At 31.7% G+C, this 17436-nt stretch overlaps 1 protein-coding gene across 8 annotated transcripts; it reads left to right on the top strand.

The window, feature by feature from the left end:
* Window positions 1-6765: 6765 nt before the first annotated feature.
* On the top strand, window positions 6766-11492 carry LOC145159640 (uncharacterized). 8 transcript variants are annotated; one of them, XR_013737817.1, is made up of 6 exons: window positions 6766-6965; window positions 7318-7438; window positions 7873-7965; window positions 9238-9277; window positions 9372-9876; window positions 9948-11492. XR_013737817.1 is itself a non-coding variant. In XM_079078659.1 (5 exons), exons 2-5 carry the CDS (start codon window positions 7366-7368, stop codon window positions 11428-11430), a joined length of 372 nt encoding a protein of 123 aa, XP_078934785.1. In that variant the 5' UTR covers window positions 6766-6965; window positions 7318-7365; the 3' UTR covers window positions 11431-11492. The 8 variants fall into 8 exon arrangements, 3 of the variants coding, with proteins under 3 accessions (XP_078934785.1, XP_078934787.1, XP_078934786.1); XR_013737815.1 differs by adding an exon at window positions 8911-9094 and having other exon boundaries at window positions 7873-7999; window positions 9372-11492; XR_013737814.1 differs by having other exon boundaries at window positions 9372-11492.
* Window positions 11493-17436: the final 5944 nt, after the last annotated feature.

Genomic DNA, 17436 nt, shown 5'->3' with positions numbered 1-17436 from the left:
TTTCTTAATTCATTGTAGTACTGTAAATCAACTTACATTTTATGATAAAGGTAGTGATATTGTGAATAAAGAAACAAAGGAATTCCTCCTAAAATCAAAGCTAAAAGGAGAACTATATCCTTTAGATGTGAAACTTATAACTGGTGCATCGTTAATATGCTTACTTTAAAAGGAACAAATGATATAAGTTTGGTGTGACCTCAAAATTGCTCGAAACAATGTTTAGGGGTTAATTCCTACTCCACCAAATTTTTATGTGGTTGGTTTGAAATGGGTTTTTTTATAATAAACTTACTAAAAAGGAAATATAGATTAGAATATAGAAATATTAGTTGTTAATCTTTATTGCCAACATGAAGGAATTGATTATGAAGAAATATTTGCTCTTGTTGCGAGACTTGAAATAATTCACATCTTCTTAGCTTATACGACACATAAGTAGCTTGGTTTATATGAAATGGATGCCAAGTGTGCATTCTTAAATTATGAATTAGAAAAAAAATGTCTATGTTAAAAAACCATCAAGTTTTATAAATGATAAATATTTGTATCATTGTTATATCCTTGACAAGCTGGTTTATGGGTTAAAACAAGATTCTAAAGCATGCATGGTATGAAATTCTGAATAAATTTCTAAATATTTCAAAATTCAAGCAAGGTTTCGTAGATCCTACATCATTTCACAAAAATGTTGATAATTAACTAATGCTTGTTCTAATATATTTTGATGATATAATTTTTGGTTCTACAGATCTAAATTTTTTTAAAGAGTTTGAAAATATCATGAAAAGGAAATTTGAGACGAGCATGATGAGGATGTTCAATTTCTTTCTAGAGTTGAATATCAGACAGAGTCGCAAATGCATATTCATTAAACAAGAAACTTATAAAAAGAATTTGCTTACATGTTTTGGCATGAAGAATTATTCGGATGCTAAAGTACTGATGTCATTTGGCACAAGATTGGGTCCGTCTCTAGACAAGCCATCAGTTGATCAAAAGATATATCGCAACATGATAGGTATACTTCTCGATTTAACAACTAGTTGGCATGATATCATGTTTTCTATGTCATATTAAGCAAGGTATCAAATGAATCTTAGAGAACCACACATAACATTTGCGAAGAATACTATTTTCTATCTTTGTAAGACAACTTTATTAGGTATTTACTGTCCAACAAACAATGGATTATTTGGTCAAGCATATTCAGATGCGCATCTAGGTAGTTGTTCTCTAGATAGAAAAAAACATGTCTAGAGGACCTCTATTCCTTGATGGAAAATTGTTTAGTTGGCAATCCAAAAAGCAAACAAGTGTCTCTATCTATACTATTGAAGTTGAGTATGTTGTTGTTTTCGCTTCTCAAATTATCTAGATTCAAAGTCAACTTAAGGATTATGTTATTAACATGAAGATAATTCCTTTTTGTTATTCTATGGCTAAGTATATAGCTGTCTGCTATCACTTCATTAAAGACCCAATGTTTAAGCTCATTTTGTTTCAACAAAAGAATCAATTAGTAGATATATTCACGAAACCTCTTGATGAAACGTCTTTCCTTCATATTCAAAATTGTCTTAGCATGATTGAATTATTCTTTTTCCAAAATTACAAATAAGTTTCCCTTTTCAAAACTTAAATTGTTTTTTAACGAAGCTCCACTATCATCCGCTAATTTATTCAGCTTTTTGTTTTATGTTTATTTCTTTATTCAGAAAGTTCAATGTTCATTTGCGATTATTTTCAACTCTTCGCTAAAATGTCTTTGCTTAGAGTATCTTTCTGTTATGATACATATTTCCTATGAGTACTTTTGACTACAAATTACTTTTGTTGGTTACCAATTTAATAATTATTAACTGTCATGGTCAGACTAATTAGTTTACTTCAATTTGTGAAACTTAATCACAATGGTAATGTAGACTAAGGACACCTAATTGATTTTATTGAATAATTGAACTATGAATGACTAGATCTAGGTTTGTCTTCCTATGCTCAATTTGGACAAACAAGCAATTATTATAGTCAAATAATGATCTCTAACACAATTAAGCAACTAAGGGATCGTTTGACAGTTGCTGACTGAATTAGTGTTGACTGAGTTAACACTTCTGACTGGGTCTACATTTGATTGAAACCATGTTGTTTGATTATATTTCTGACTAACTGTCGTGAATGGTGAAAAATAACAATATTACCCTTATGTTGTCTCCTATATCGGATTAAATAATTATAAAAAAATACAAATTATCACACAAAATATAAATTAAACATATATATAAAAATACAAACTTTCACACAAAATCTAAATTAAACATATCAATTCAATTCAAAAATCAAATGATACAACATTTATACACCATTTCTCCAAACTTCATCCACTCTAGTCTAATATTCTACATAGAAATATACCAATTTAAAAACACTAGTAAATATGTTTCTTTAAAGATAACTTAATAAGCTCTTCAATCTTTGTTACAACTTAAAAGATAGTCACTTGAGGTGCCTAACATTTAAAAGAAATAAATTGCAAAATCAGCACCATAAGTAATACATATTCATCAAAACAAAAAATATCCATCAGTTTGCCAAGTTTTGTGCTCCTTCCCATATTTAAAAGCAAGTGCCCAGTAGAATACTAGAATTTGTATACTCCAAAACTGCATCCAATATAAAATTATATTAATTGATATCATTTAGGATGATAGAAAATACAAAAGATTTAATGTAAAACAAATGATAAGAAAGCCTAAAGACACTTTCACCTCTTTAGTAGTCTTTTCACATGTACTCAATAATATTTGTTGTTTAGTTGTTGCTGAATCATTCTTCATATTAATCTTTTCATTTATAGCGGCCCTAACAAGTTTCAAATAATTAATATATATATATATATATATATATATATATATATATATTCATATATATATAAAAGTTCAATAGAGAACCATAATTATTGGTTCTCCAAGGAACCAAATTTTTTTTTTCAAGTTCTAGAGCTTATTCTTTATAAAAAAAAACTAAAATTTTTCTAAATTCATAACTTAACATTGTGAATGTTAAATATATTTTTTGGATTCACCGTGTGAATTTAGATTCACATTGTGAATATTCAAAGATTCACATTGTGAATTTGACGGAAAAAAAATTATCGAATTTGATATCATTGGAAAAAGGATAAAAAGTTATGAATTTCTGTATTTTTAGTTTTTTTTTGATAAAAAATAAGTTCTAAAAGTTGTAAAAAAGATTGGTTTATTGGTTAATTATGGTTCTCTATTGAACCTCACCCTATATATATATATATATATATATATATATATATATATATATATATATATCCAATTCAAAATTTTATAAAAATTCATACCTCTGCAACCAGAGATTCTATTTTCTTCGATCGGTTCTGCACAATGATTGCAATAAAATTCAGCAAACCCTTCAACGTGATAGAATTTTACAAAACTGATGCAATTTTACAAATTTACAACTTGTATTGTTAATTTTGAGCAGGTCTGATTAGCAGTATTAGCTAATAACAGGTGTATTTAGCTCGCAACAAATGCATGCATTAACTCATAGAAGATGAAATTATAAACTTGTGATCTCTTCAGTCATGAACTTATTGATTCAAAGTCACTCGATAATCAATGTATCAATCACAAACTAGTCAGAGTTATGTCAACCAATTAAAGATCTAGAATGAAGTCAACTACTCACAAGTCAAAACTAATAACGAACCATAAGTCGAAAAATAATTAAAGAATCAAATTACCAGAAAACTCAAGAAATAAATGACTCAGAGTAGTTAAACTATGAAAAATAAAAACTCAGCTTGTGTACCAGAAAAGAAAAGAACCAGGAGTAAAAACTTTAACTAAAGAATAGAGAATTGGTAGAATTCAACTACAAGGTTCTTAAATCTGAAAGACATATAGACATCACAGACAATCAATATGGAATTCTAATATTACCAATTTAACCAAGTGAAAAGGGAATTTGACTGAGATGTAAAATCAGGGCGAAGTTGTGATTTAGGAAAAATTGATGGAGGACGAGCATGACGATGCGTTGGTGGCAGTAAGGAAGGATGACGAGGGCGGAGCGTATCTTGCGTAGTCCAGAGCATTGAAAGAAATCAAGAAATCGATCGTGGGTAGTCGACGGGTAAAATGGGGCGAAGCGTTGTTCACTCGGTCAACAACATTATTTTAACAGATCGAGTCAGCTATTTTTGTTGGGTCGATTCAGCGCTGTAGGATGGGTCAGGTGCATATTAAACACTCCGACCGGACCGAGTAAGATAAAAACATCTGACCAGACCCGATCAACACCAAATCAAACAACCCCTAACTTTATTACCTATACCAAGACATGTACAATCTCTAGCTCTAGCAATTTAATGGTCATAAATAATTAGGAATACAAATTCATGCAATCAATGGCTAGTTAACTACAAAAAATTTGAGGGAAATGTAATATAGATAGAAACATTAAAATGTAAGGATTAATCTAGCAAAAACAAGTAAAAAGAAACATTAATAATCATAGATCTAATATTAACTCATAATAAATTGAGGTTCATCTGCACTAAACAAAAGCAAATGGTATTAGCCCATGATTGTAAAAGAAAAACAACTAATTAAATAGTTAATTAAACTAAACATCATGCAAACCGAATGCTTGTGTCGATTTCTTGCTAGTCACTCTTCTTCTCTCTTCCTCTTTGTCAAAATCAGGTCTTCTAGGGTGCATCCAGAAGTATTGTAACATCCCAAAAAGTGTAAGGTAAAAATTTCATTTTTAATTCAACCAAAACATTGATTATCTTTAAGTCTACATTCAATATCCCTTTACTAAATATTCAAAAGTACTTTATAAGAAAACAATTATCAGAGTACAATCCCAAAATCATCATAATGTGGAAACATGGGTGGATGCGCTGCGATCAAGTCGGACTCTTCCCTTTTGAACAAGAAATACCTGAAACCATAACCATAAAAACCGTAAGCACAAAGCTTAGTGAGTTCCCCAAAATACCACATACCATACATAACAAACATATACTAGGCCCCCATCCTTCATCGGGCCCCGCCCGGGATCGAGTCCCACTTGGCCTTGGGCCCCGCCCGACATCAAGCCCCGTTCGGATTACAAATATGTTAATCACCAGGCCCCGCCTGACATCAAACCCCTCCCGATACACATATAAGCATGTAAACACATAATCATACTAACACATGCGATAATCACAAAGATAATAACATACAATACAGTCATCGGGCTTCGCCTGACATCGAGCCCTGCTCGGTATACATAACAATGCATACACATGCAAGAGTCACACATACATCTAACATCCTAACATAATAAACCATGAGCCGGAATTAGTGCCTTCGATTCGCTAAACACAATGAGGAAACTCACCTCAAGCTTCCGAGTACCTCTCAGATAAATCTCTGCCTCCTGGTCCGATAAAATCCCCACGTTATCATTACCAACAACATCCAATTAATAATTAGATCCCGACTCATAACTAAGAGTCTAAACTAGGGTAAAAGACCAATTTAACCTTTACCCAACTTGACCCAAGGCCAAGGCCCAAACCAACTACTCAAAAAGGCCTAATTCCAAAAATGGACACCCAAGGCCCAAATATGGCCGAATCTTTCAAATTGGGACCAAACCCTTCGTGGGCTTTCAACCAAAAGAACCTAACATAATCACATTTTAAAACATAATAACTAAGAAAAATTGACATAACCATTTTATTGATGAATTTATTTTGCTAAAACATACATACAAATGAGCAAAGTTAGCCAAAATATTAATTTACAATCTAAATATTATTTGTTTTTTTGTTTTTATTTATATACATAAATTTGAACATAGATTTGAATATTATTGTTTATTTATTAATGCTAAATCATTTATTATATTTTTTTATGTGATTATTAAATTCCGGATAGTAATCTTAGTGATTGACCCTATTATGTTAGGCTTTATAGTATTGATATTACACTCGACACCTATAGTAGTAGTAGTAAGGATTAATGTAGAAAGATTGTGTATTAGATTTTATTTATCATTTTATAATGAAGTAGATAATAGTTGCTAGAAGTTTGGTTCTATTCTTTTTACTTTTAGTTACATAATGATGTTCAATTTTGATTTATCTCCTATTACATTATTTTGGTAATTATTTATTTCAGGTTTTATTCAAACAAAAGGCAATAGCAAAGAAGTGATTGGGACGTGAACATATTTGATTCTACTTACCTTTTTAATGTAATTGACTAATTGAAAATTTAATAATTTATTGTAAGTTTTGTTTTAACAAACTTCATCAAGCTTGAGTTTCACGATTAGTTTTTAATTCAAATTTGACATTTTCTCAATTAAGATGCCAGTTTGGTTACACCCTACTTAATTAGTGAATATAACATTTGCATTTTATATTGCAAAATTTAATCAATAATTTTGCAACCCAAAATGCGACGACTCTGAATGACATCCCATCATGGTGGGTCAATATCTTTCTATCGTCTTTTAAATGTGCATTTGAAAAAACATTTTTCGTAGAAAACTTTTTTTTCCAAAAAGAAAGGATGCTTAATTTGAGTTCAAATAACTAATCTATTACTCTTAATAAATCTTAACATTTAAGAATCATCAAATATTTAATAATGTCATTTATGTTATTTTAAGTTGTTAACTAGTGTACAATACGGATTATTTTGCCCGTCATTTCTGGAGCTTAGTGTCGTTTTTCTGTAGATTTCTCCCTCTGCTAAATTTTTAATTGGATTTCAAAATTCCAACCAAAATTTCGGCACTAAATTCCCGATTTTCTCTATATATATCTAGGGTTTTAATTTGACATGGTGGAGTCCAATGGTTCTCGTTCGTTACCATTTTCACTCTCACATGACTATTTTGTTTTATCTTAGAAATCGAAACAGGTAATGCTCAATCTCCCTAATCGGCCATCATCACTCTCTACAGATAACCAAGCTCCATCTAATCAAAACGCTACTTTCACCACACAATTGTAAATTTTGTTTTAGGGCTTCGTTGGTATACAACTCAATTCGTTGATTTCTGATTTTAGGTATTTTGTAAGTCGATACATTAACGATATATAAATCACAGTTCATACAGATACCAAATATTTCATTATTTCCCATAGTTGTTTCACCCACATAATTCTCATCTCCTTCTGGATTTTACTTTAGTTTCTTAGGTATGAACATTGATTTGTAACCTTTTTAATTATGTTATGGAACTGAGAAGCATTGGCTGTTTTCTTCCCAGGTTACATACAAAAAGACGATTTTCCAGTTTTATTACGGGTTATAGAAGATGCACCCTAAGTGTTTGACGAAATGTCTCAAAGAAAGCTTGACCCAAGTTCACTACTATCATCTCTCATCTGGTATCAATTTCCCTTTCTCATGTTATGGATAAACATGTATTTGACGTCTCTCTCGCTCTCTCTAAACCATATTTGTATATATGTGTATATTTGGTATGCCTGCAAATTTGTTATAAGAAAAATAATTTTATTGTTATTGATGATTTATGTCAGGTAGTATGAATTAACTTGGAAAAAAGATTGTAATTTATATCATTATGAGATTAAATGTTATATATAAAAAGTAATAAACAAAACTCAACACGTTTTGACTAATGTTTTGTTGTCACCTACTGATGCATGTTTTTTTACATTGAAAAATGAGAAAGTTTTTTTATGTGACCTTTTAAGTTGTATATTTATTGAACAAGATGTTGGAAGTTCATAGGTATTATTATTTACCAAATTATTGTTTATTTATTTCATAGTTGCTTTTAAATGATTGGCATGAACAGATAGGAAATAGGCAAATAGGCACTTTGTCTCGGGGTAATTTGGGAAACTCAGCAAAACAAGGGGGATTCTTTGGTAGTGGAAGCACAACATTGGTATTTTACTTTGAAAGTACAATACTGTAATTTGGTATCCTTTTCATTTCTTATTTTTATTTTTTAAAAGGAACATTTCTGTTATTTTGTGTATTAGTAGAATATTAGTTTCCATGATGACATTTAATATTGTTAGCATTCCACTTTCAGTTTTACACGCAAGATAAATTTTTTGAAAGTATAGTGCTATAATATGAAAAACTGAAAGTGGAATGCTAAAATAATTTAAATGTCATCACAGAAACTAATATATTGGTAATACTCATAATTACATAAGCAGTCCTTATAAATTAAAATTTTACATATGAGGTCCCTAAGAAATAAGTTACAAATACAGATACATAAAACGTATATGTATCTATATAGCAGGAGAAAAATGGTCTTTTTTATTTAAAAATTGCTATAACATTATTAAATGTGACCACGGTTATACAATTCTACTTTTGTTTATTGTTTAATCATAGCCACATACACACTCAAATAGACAAGGTCACTGTTATAGCAAGAAATAGAACCTACTTTAATTCTTTTTAAACGTAACATGTAAGATATCGTGTTTCAAAGTACATGGCTATAATAAGGAAAACTGAAAGTGGAATGCTAACAATATTAATAAAAAAATCAACCGTGTAGCACACGAGTTATAACCTAGTATTAATAATATATCAAGAATACAAGTTTTTGATATAGCTTAGAGACACCTTATAGAAAAAAAAATATAATTCATTTCATATTATAAATAGTAAATTAAGGTGCAACATAAGACAACAAACAATCACTTATTGGTTATTTCATGATTTGAAAGGTTTGGTTTTCTTATATTTTCTTGCAGTATCCACCTATTACCCATGTTGCCATATGTTTATTCATTTTAATTTTGTACTTGGTCATTTCAACATTTGCAATTTGTCATTTCTTACATCCAAATTATTCGGTTACCGTGAGAAACAACACAAATACTAAACAGGAACATGAACATGAACATCCAAGAAAACTAACAAATTTTGAAATTGAAATGCTGGATGGTCCAAGTTTGTAGAAGAATTATCGAAAAGATGCTTGGCCCCTTGGAACAATTAGGATTTCAAAATAAAACCCTACATAATGGAAAATTGATATGTTAAGCCAGGTATATCACAAAATCAAGATATTATTACTTGTTTGAAACTAAAAAATAATTAGTATCACTATAACCGTTGAAGACCAATAGGAACCTAAAAGATGATATATTTACCGTTCATCCTATTCTTATGACCGTTCATGCTTTTGCAGTTTACAATGTGCAGCAATTCAAGCTTGTCATAGAAAACTGGTGATACTTGTTTTTTTCTTATTTATGATTCTTGTTTTTTTCTTATTTATTATTCTTACATTGGTTATGATTCTTATTCCTATCTATTGTTTAGGTTTGACAAAAATGGTGGCGGTGGAGGTGGCAGTGGCGGCAGCGGTGGTGGCCACCGCGGTCGCAAAGGCTCCGGCCGTGGTGGTGGCCGCTGCGGTGGCTCTTATGGCGGTGGCGGCCGCCGCAGTAGCGGTAAGAGATTGTTTTTTTCCTTAAATGTTTGATCTTTGCTTCATATCAACTAACCTTGCTTTAACGACTGAAGTCACCAAAAAATTATTTGCTGATTATGCTCTACCGCTCGGGAGAGCTGAGGTGGGAGACAATGTTGCACCATGAGCGGGATGCACAAAGGCAAACATTGGAGGGTTACCAGTATCGAAGGGGGTAAAATGCATGTTGAACTATAGAGTGGGAGGAAGACAGTATTGAGTTGCAAGTGTTTAATTTTTTTTTGTTTATTATAGAACTATGCCTTCTTATTGTATAATTAAAAGAATATTGGTCCACAGTTTCTACAGATAGCAAGTCGACTGCTTTGGAGATCATTAAGAAAAAGCCAAAAGGTTGGTATTTGTTTTTGTTTAATTTTTATGTTAAGGTTTTTATCATACTTATGATTTATTATTTTGTTTAGTGGTGGCAGCACTTGTGGTAGCGAGGTTAAACGCCGCCGTGGTGGCCCTGGTGATGGAGGTGGAGGCCATGATGATCACAGTGGTTTCAGTGGCGGGGATGCCAAACGTCCCAAGTTTCACTAATAATGTAGAATTTGTAGAAAAGAATTAGTTTTGATCAAAGTGAGATCTAGTACTTTTTTTATTGGTTTATTTTCTTAATCATATTATACACCAAACTTTGATTGTGGTTTCCTATGATCCTAAAACAATCCCATTTTTACCATTTTGAATTTTGCCAAAAATCCGTTTTTGATCAAAATTTCTTCATTTTATTCAATTTTTACTTACAAAATGCTTATTTTGCACCATTTTTTATATGATACCAAAACTTAGAAAATAGTTTTTAAATTTTAAGCTATTTTTGTCTTATAAAAAATAGGTCAAAAATATATTTTTATTAGACAAAAATAGCTTATAATTTAGAAGCCGTTTTCTAAGTTTTGGTATCATATAAAAAATGGTGCAAAATAAGCATTTTGTAAGTAAAAATTGAATAAAATGAAGAAATTTTGGTCAAAAAGGGATTTTTGCAAAATTCAAAATGGTAAAAATGAGATTTTTTAGGATCATAGAAAACCACAATCTAAGTTTAGAGTATAAATATGATTAAGAACACAAACCAATAAAAAAAATTACTAGATCTCACTTTGATCAAAACTAATTCTTTTCTCCAAATTCTACGTTATTAGTGAAGCTTGGGACGTTTGACATCCCCGCGACTGAAACCACCATGATCATCATGGCCTCCACCTCCATGGTGAAACACCACGACGACGTTTAACCTTGCTACCACAAATGTTGCCACCACTAAACAAAAGAACAAATCATAATTATGATAAAAACCTTAACATAAAAATTAAACAAAAATAAGTACCTGCCCTTCCGCTTTTTCTTAATGATCTCCAAAATAGTCGACTTGCTATCTACAGAAACTGAGGACCAATATTCTTTTAACTATGTAATAAGAAGGCATAGTTCTATAATAAACAAAAAAAATTAAACACTTGCAACTCAATACTGGGTTCCTCCCACTTTTTAGTTCGACAGACATTTTACCCTCTTCGATACTGATAACCCTCCCATGTTTGCCTTTGTGCATCCGCTCGTGGTGCAACAGTGTCTCCCACCTCAGCTCTCCCGAGCGGTAGAGCATAATCAACAAATAGTTTCTTGGTGAATTTAGTGGTTAAAGCAACGTTAGTTGATATGAAGCAAAGATCAACCATTTAAGAAAAAAAAAAACTATCTCTTATCGCTATTGAAATGATTTGTTTTTATATTGTTCAACCTGTCCACCGGACGGGTATAACAGTAGTTTATAATTGTTCAACCTGTCCATCGGCGGCAGCGATGGTGGCCACCACGGTCGCAAAGGCTCTAGCCGCTGTTGTGGGGGGACTGTTTATTTTAGTTTTGAGAATTTATCCGATTTTAGTTTGAGATATCCTCCATTGTGGAAAAATATGTGAAAGCAATGCATATCATAAAGTTAAAAATAGAAATAGTTGTAATTTAGTTACCTTTAATACCAACAACTTGTTCTCAAAGTTAAAATCAAATTCATTAGAATCTCCAAAGCACTTTTAATAGTTATAATGAAAAGTAGGTATTTTTATCAAGATGAAGACCGTTAATTGTGATACATTGAAATTATGAACACTTAAATTTAATACCATAATAGATGAAGCAGATAATGGTCATTTAGCTTTATCCAATTAAAAAAAACATACCATATCTCCTTGAAACATCTCGCCAAAATCTTCCAAAAACGACCCTTGCAAATATTGTCTTGGACTCCTGGCAGATAGAGATTTTGTAGAAAGATAGATGGTTTTCTGATTATTTGAAGGAAAAATGAACTACAATGTGTTTTTGTGTGAAAAAAGGAAAGGTAAATCTGTATGTTATGTTCAAAAACTGAGACTAAATTACCATTAGGGGTGACCTTATAGATCTAATTCTTAGCATTTTTCTTTGATAAATTGATTGTTGCAATTGCTACAACAGATATACACGAAATTAAATCTTCATAACATGGTTTTACTGAACACAAAATGAAATTCCCATAAATAGAAGTGAAAAAATATCGAACACCTGGAGGGTGTTGTCTTAAAGACTTGTCCGAGATTCTCCACCCCACCTTCCCCTTTTATTCAGCTGGCTGAATACACTTGTTAGCTTCTTCCACAATCTTATTTAAAGCTTTAATAGATTCCAAACGGATCTGGACAGAATCAACAGCAATGTTAACATGATTCAAGTCAAGTGGTTTTCATGCTTCATTATTTAATAAAGGGTTAAATGCAAGAAATATCAACATACTTACATTGTTTAATAAAAAATAAAGCATCCTACTTTCATTTCTTCCTATTACAGCAGTGTACTTTGAAAAATCTACCCAACTATAGCCTTGGCAGTCTTCATTGGGTAGATTTTTTGCAAAATACATTGTCCTAATAAAAAGAAAATCAAAAGCACAATGATACAAGCGAGTAGAACTTTAGAAAAAAAACAATGCCTTTTTAAGAAAACGATTAGTAATGGAATGAAATGAAAGTAGGATGCTATAACACACAAATAAATGGAGCTATGATGTTATTTCTTGTATTTAGCCCTTTAATAAAAAAACAATGCCTTTGCACTAATTTCCTCACATGGCAAGCTATCCAACCCACCACTAGAAGCAAATGGTGCACAATCTGATACCTTGACAGTGGGAAAATGACTCTCGAGTGTAATTAACTTTTGCGTTTGTATTCATTTGGTCCATTTTTTTTTGTATTCAATATACCATCGAACTTGTTGTTTGCGTTCACCATAACCCTTTTGACCGGCTTTTGACCTGTGATAGCCGGTCAAAGGGTTATGGTGAACACAAACAACAAGTTCGATGGTATATTGAGTACAAAAAAAAAGGAAAGAGACCAAATGAGAACGAACTCAACAGTTGGTTACCCTCCTGAATCATTTTCCCCGAAAAGTTAAATGAAATTAAAGTTGCAAAATTATCAAAGACTGCAACCTTCTTTGGCTATAATGTATATGAAGAGCGTTTCAAAGGGGTAACCTTGTTAAAACATGGTCTATACTATGCTTACTGTGGTTAGCTGTCAACACCTCTTTGCAAAAGGATATGACTGTGTATGAGAGGTATATTTATCAGCATAAACGTTTACCTCAAGGTATATTATGGTGATGTGTCTACAAAAGCAGCATGATATTGTACATATTGATGTTGTATCCTATCCCATGAATTCGATCTTAAAGCTAAGTAAACTAAAAAATCACAGCACTTGTGATTCCACTCGTTTGTAGACTTGTCTAGAATCCATGATACGATAAATCATTTGATTGGAAATGTAAATGTAGTCATCAAATGCGCTTGCTTAGTCAAGATTCCCCTAATAAATATTCAAGGGCATTACAAAGTTGTACATGTATGCATAATGTTCTTTCGTGGGTTATGTTTTGAAGAGAAGCAAGAATGAATCTCATAAAGTCATTAATATCAGTAGGAGATGACGTGGGATTTGCTGTAAATGAGTAAAGGGAAAATGATTCAGGAGGGTAACCAACTGTTGAGTTCGTTCTCATTTGGTCCCTTTCCTTTTTTTTGTACTCAATATACCATCGAACTTGTTGTTTGTGTTCACCATAACCCTTTGATCGGCTATCACAGGTCAAAAGCCGGTCAAAAGGGTTATGGTGAACACAAACAACAAGTTCGATAGTATATTGAATACAAAAAAAAGGAAAGGGACCAAATGAGTACAAACGCAAAAGTTAATTACCCTCAAGAGTCATTTTCCCCTTTGACAGTCTTCTTTACTGCAGCCGCCCCTGAAGGAAATAATAATTAAATACCTAACACTTTATATAAAAAAAGGTAGAAACAATAAGTGTCTAGAAATAGAAAACATGGTCAAACGGTCAAACATCATAAGGATTTTTTGACACTCTGCCTCTATCGTACTAAGAAGGGCAGACTTGACATCTGACAATAATGCTTTGATATTAGGACCAACAAAAATTTGTTTAATGCACCAATAAGTTTAATGGTGACATTTCTAGTAGCAGCTGCACTTGATTGTAAACAGGTCTCTTTGCAAAAGTCAATTAAATCTTTTAATTTAAGATGTCTAACACAAAAGTATTCAACTGCAGACACCATCCACAACAGACCCTCACTAAGAACCTTAGGGTTCTTGTGCTCTTTCATTATCTTGAACATCTACAAAAATAAACAATTAAATAGATTTAATGTCAGATTATTGAACTGGAAGAACACAAACTTGATACACTTACTTACCCTTTGAAAGATAAAACCTGCGCCCATGGTCTCAGAGAAAGTGGTTTGACATTTCATGGCTTGAGCTCGAGTCTTAATATCAGCCACTCTTTCACAAATTCCTGTGACCGAGCAAAGGTAAAGTTCCAATGTGAAACACATTCATAAAGCCATCATTTTTTTTATAAAATATGTGATCTTTTTACCTGTTATGCAAAGTACAACACATTTTTTTGGGAATTTAGATGTTGTAGAAGCTATATGGGTGACAATTTCAATGAGTTGTTGGACACTGCAAAAGTGTATTTTAAGACATGATTAGGTCATACCTCAAATGACGGATACTGCAACTGGCATTCAACTGTTTCATCAATCTTTTTCTACAAATGGAAAAACAAAACATTAATCATAGAAGAGACTTTTAGGATTTATAATTACCATTTGAGTTTTTATGAAGTAATAAGAAGTTAAAAATCAAAATTATCACCTTGGCATATGAATGCTTCTGCAAATCAACAAATATTTCACCATGAGAATCTCTACAATCCACACTGTGAAAGGCGACTCATTTTGATAACTTCTTGCATTTTTCATTCACTGATTTCTGTAGTATCAGTGACTAAGAAAAGATTAGTTCCTATGAATGCAAATAAGATAGAGTCAATTAATAAGAAAGAGAATATACTTTGGCAACAAGTAAGCAACAATTGATAACCACAACATCAAACTTTTCAAAGAATTCAAACAAATACAAAACCCCTTGATTGTAAATCATAACTCAGTCATTATGCAATTAAGAGAATAGAAACACAGTACCAGTCTTTAGATCTGGACAACTCTTAGAGGCGGAGCAACTGCCTCCTCAGTGGCTGCCACTTGCAAGAAGGGAGGAGATGAAGCTGCTGCTGTAAACAATTACAAAAGAAGGTTCATAGAAATTCCAAAATACATCAAATCAACATCACTATGTTGTCTTCCACAAGTTAATAAATAAGATTGTATGAAATTAAAGTCTTTTCCATTAGGTTCAATACATTCTTTGGAGGTCAAAACCCCAATCAAATTATATAGACAAAAAACCGACATTAAATTAGTTTATGAGGATACCTAAATCATGGATAACTATTAGTTATTAAATTAAAAAATCAAAACAATCTAAAAAAAAACAATTAACGTTTAAGAATTTCTATCCAAGCCAGAAGCTAAAATTGGAACTTAAGTCAAGATAGGGGAAATGTTGATATTCGAATGGTGTGAAGAGAGAAATCGATGGGAAGTATATGAACTATAGAGGAAATATTAGACCAAAAAGAAGCATTAGTAGTTAGAATTAGGGAATACCTAAAGAGAAGTCGATCATTGATGAACACCATGGAGATATAGGAGGCGCAATAGGAGATAGAGCTCGTAATATGAAGAAATAAAATTAGGGTTCAAGCCCTTACCTGCAATCAATCTTCAATTTTCAGTAAGCAAGGTTGGTTGTCTGCCTGAGATTATATAGTCGCCTATGGTAACCACTTAGACGGTTTAGAAGAACGAAGAATTATGAACGTGGAGAAGAAAGGTGTTTTCTGTGGAGCTAGGAATCCGGTACAGTTAACGAAAACTGGTTGATTTATAGCAATAATGTATTGCAGTTCTTCAATAAAACCGATTTTCAGTTCTTGAAGGAAACCAATTGAATGGTTGGGGAAGGAGACAACCGAACGACTGTGAACGTGGAGAGAAGAAGGATGAATCATGGGGACGACCTGAAGACAGAAGGGCAGAAGCCTCAGATTAACCGTAAATACAGAGTTATTACGGTCAGATTGAAAGTTGAAAGGAGTTTTAAGGGCTGAGATTAAACGAACAGTTTTAGACTTACAGTCAACAATAGTATAAAGAATAATATATAGTGGCTTAAGTTAGATAATACCTCGTCAAGTGTATTTTATCCTCAACCAACCTTTCTATGTATATCAAAAAAGATGGGTTAAATAGAAAAATTAGTTGATATCCAACAACCCCCTGCATTGTGAATCAACCATATTCAATCTTCAATCCAAATTATCAAACCTTTACTAAAATAGAAAAATTAGTTAATATCTATATCAAAAAAGATGGGTTAAGTATAAGAAATAGCAATGTAGTTTGAGTAGATTTTCAAGATACTAAGTCTTAATAATATCAAACATAACACAAGAATCAAAATATATGAGATCAATGTATATCAAAAAAGATGGGTTAAATAGAAAAATTAGTTGATATCCAACAACCCCCTGCATTGTGAATCAACCATATTCAATCTTCAATCCAAATTATCAAACCTTTACTAAAATAGAAAAATTAGTTAATATCTATATCAAAAAAGATGGGTTAAGTATAAGAAATAGCAATGTAGTTTGAGTAGATTTTCAAGATACTAAGTCTTAATAATATCAAACATAACACAAGAATCAAAATATATGAGATCAATGTATATCAAAAAAGATGGGTTAAATAGAAAAATTAGTTGATATCCAACAACCCCCTGCATTGTGAATCAACCATATTCAATCTTCAATCCAAATTATCAAACCTTTACTAAAATAGAAAAATTAGTTAATATCTATATCAAAAAAGATGGGTTAAGTATAAGAAATAGCAATGTAGTTTGAGTAGATTTTCAAGATACTAAGTCTTAATAATATCAAACATAACACAAGAATCAAAATATATGAGATCAATGTAATGCAAATAGACATTTCTTTTTATCATAGCACTGCACTTAAAAACATTTATTTAATTTGACCAAGCATAACATTAAACAATGGTGTAATAGAAAGAAAATAGAACATGTCAAAAAGAATATGACAATGGTAACTTTTAATTTCTTTTGGAGGGAAATAATATTCTTTAGTAACTTACTATTACTGGTATCATTTATGAACACTTAGGCTAGGGTATGATCAAGATTTGAATGAGCAACAAGACTTGTATAACCCTGAAACAATTTACCTGAAATCAATCAAGCCATCAATTCCACCCTAATTCTTGACAACTCGAGATATTGAAATTTACCTCAAACTTGACTTCAGAGTTAGAAAAATCACCTACAAAATCTAAAGATATTGTCGATATTTACCTCGAAAACATGGACTGTAACATCCTGTTTTGAGAAGTTTCTTATTTCG

Source organism: Lactuca virosa, chromosome 2 (assembly GCF_052849685.1).
Source record: "Lactuca virosa cultivar CGN04683 chromosome 2, Lactuca_virosa_CGN04683_v6, whole genome shotgun sequence".
In the NCBI taxonomy this organism is placed as follows: domain Eukaryota; kingdom Viridiplantae; phylum Streptophyta; class Magnoliopsida; order Asterales; family Asteraceae; genus Lactuca; species Lactuca virosa.
The sequence above is the reverse complement of the archived record's forward strand: the minus strand, read 5'-3'. Positions and strand labels throughout refer to the sequence as shown.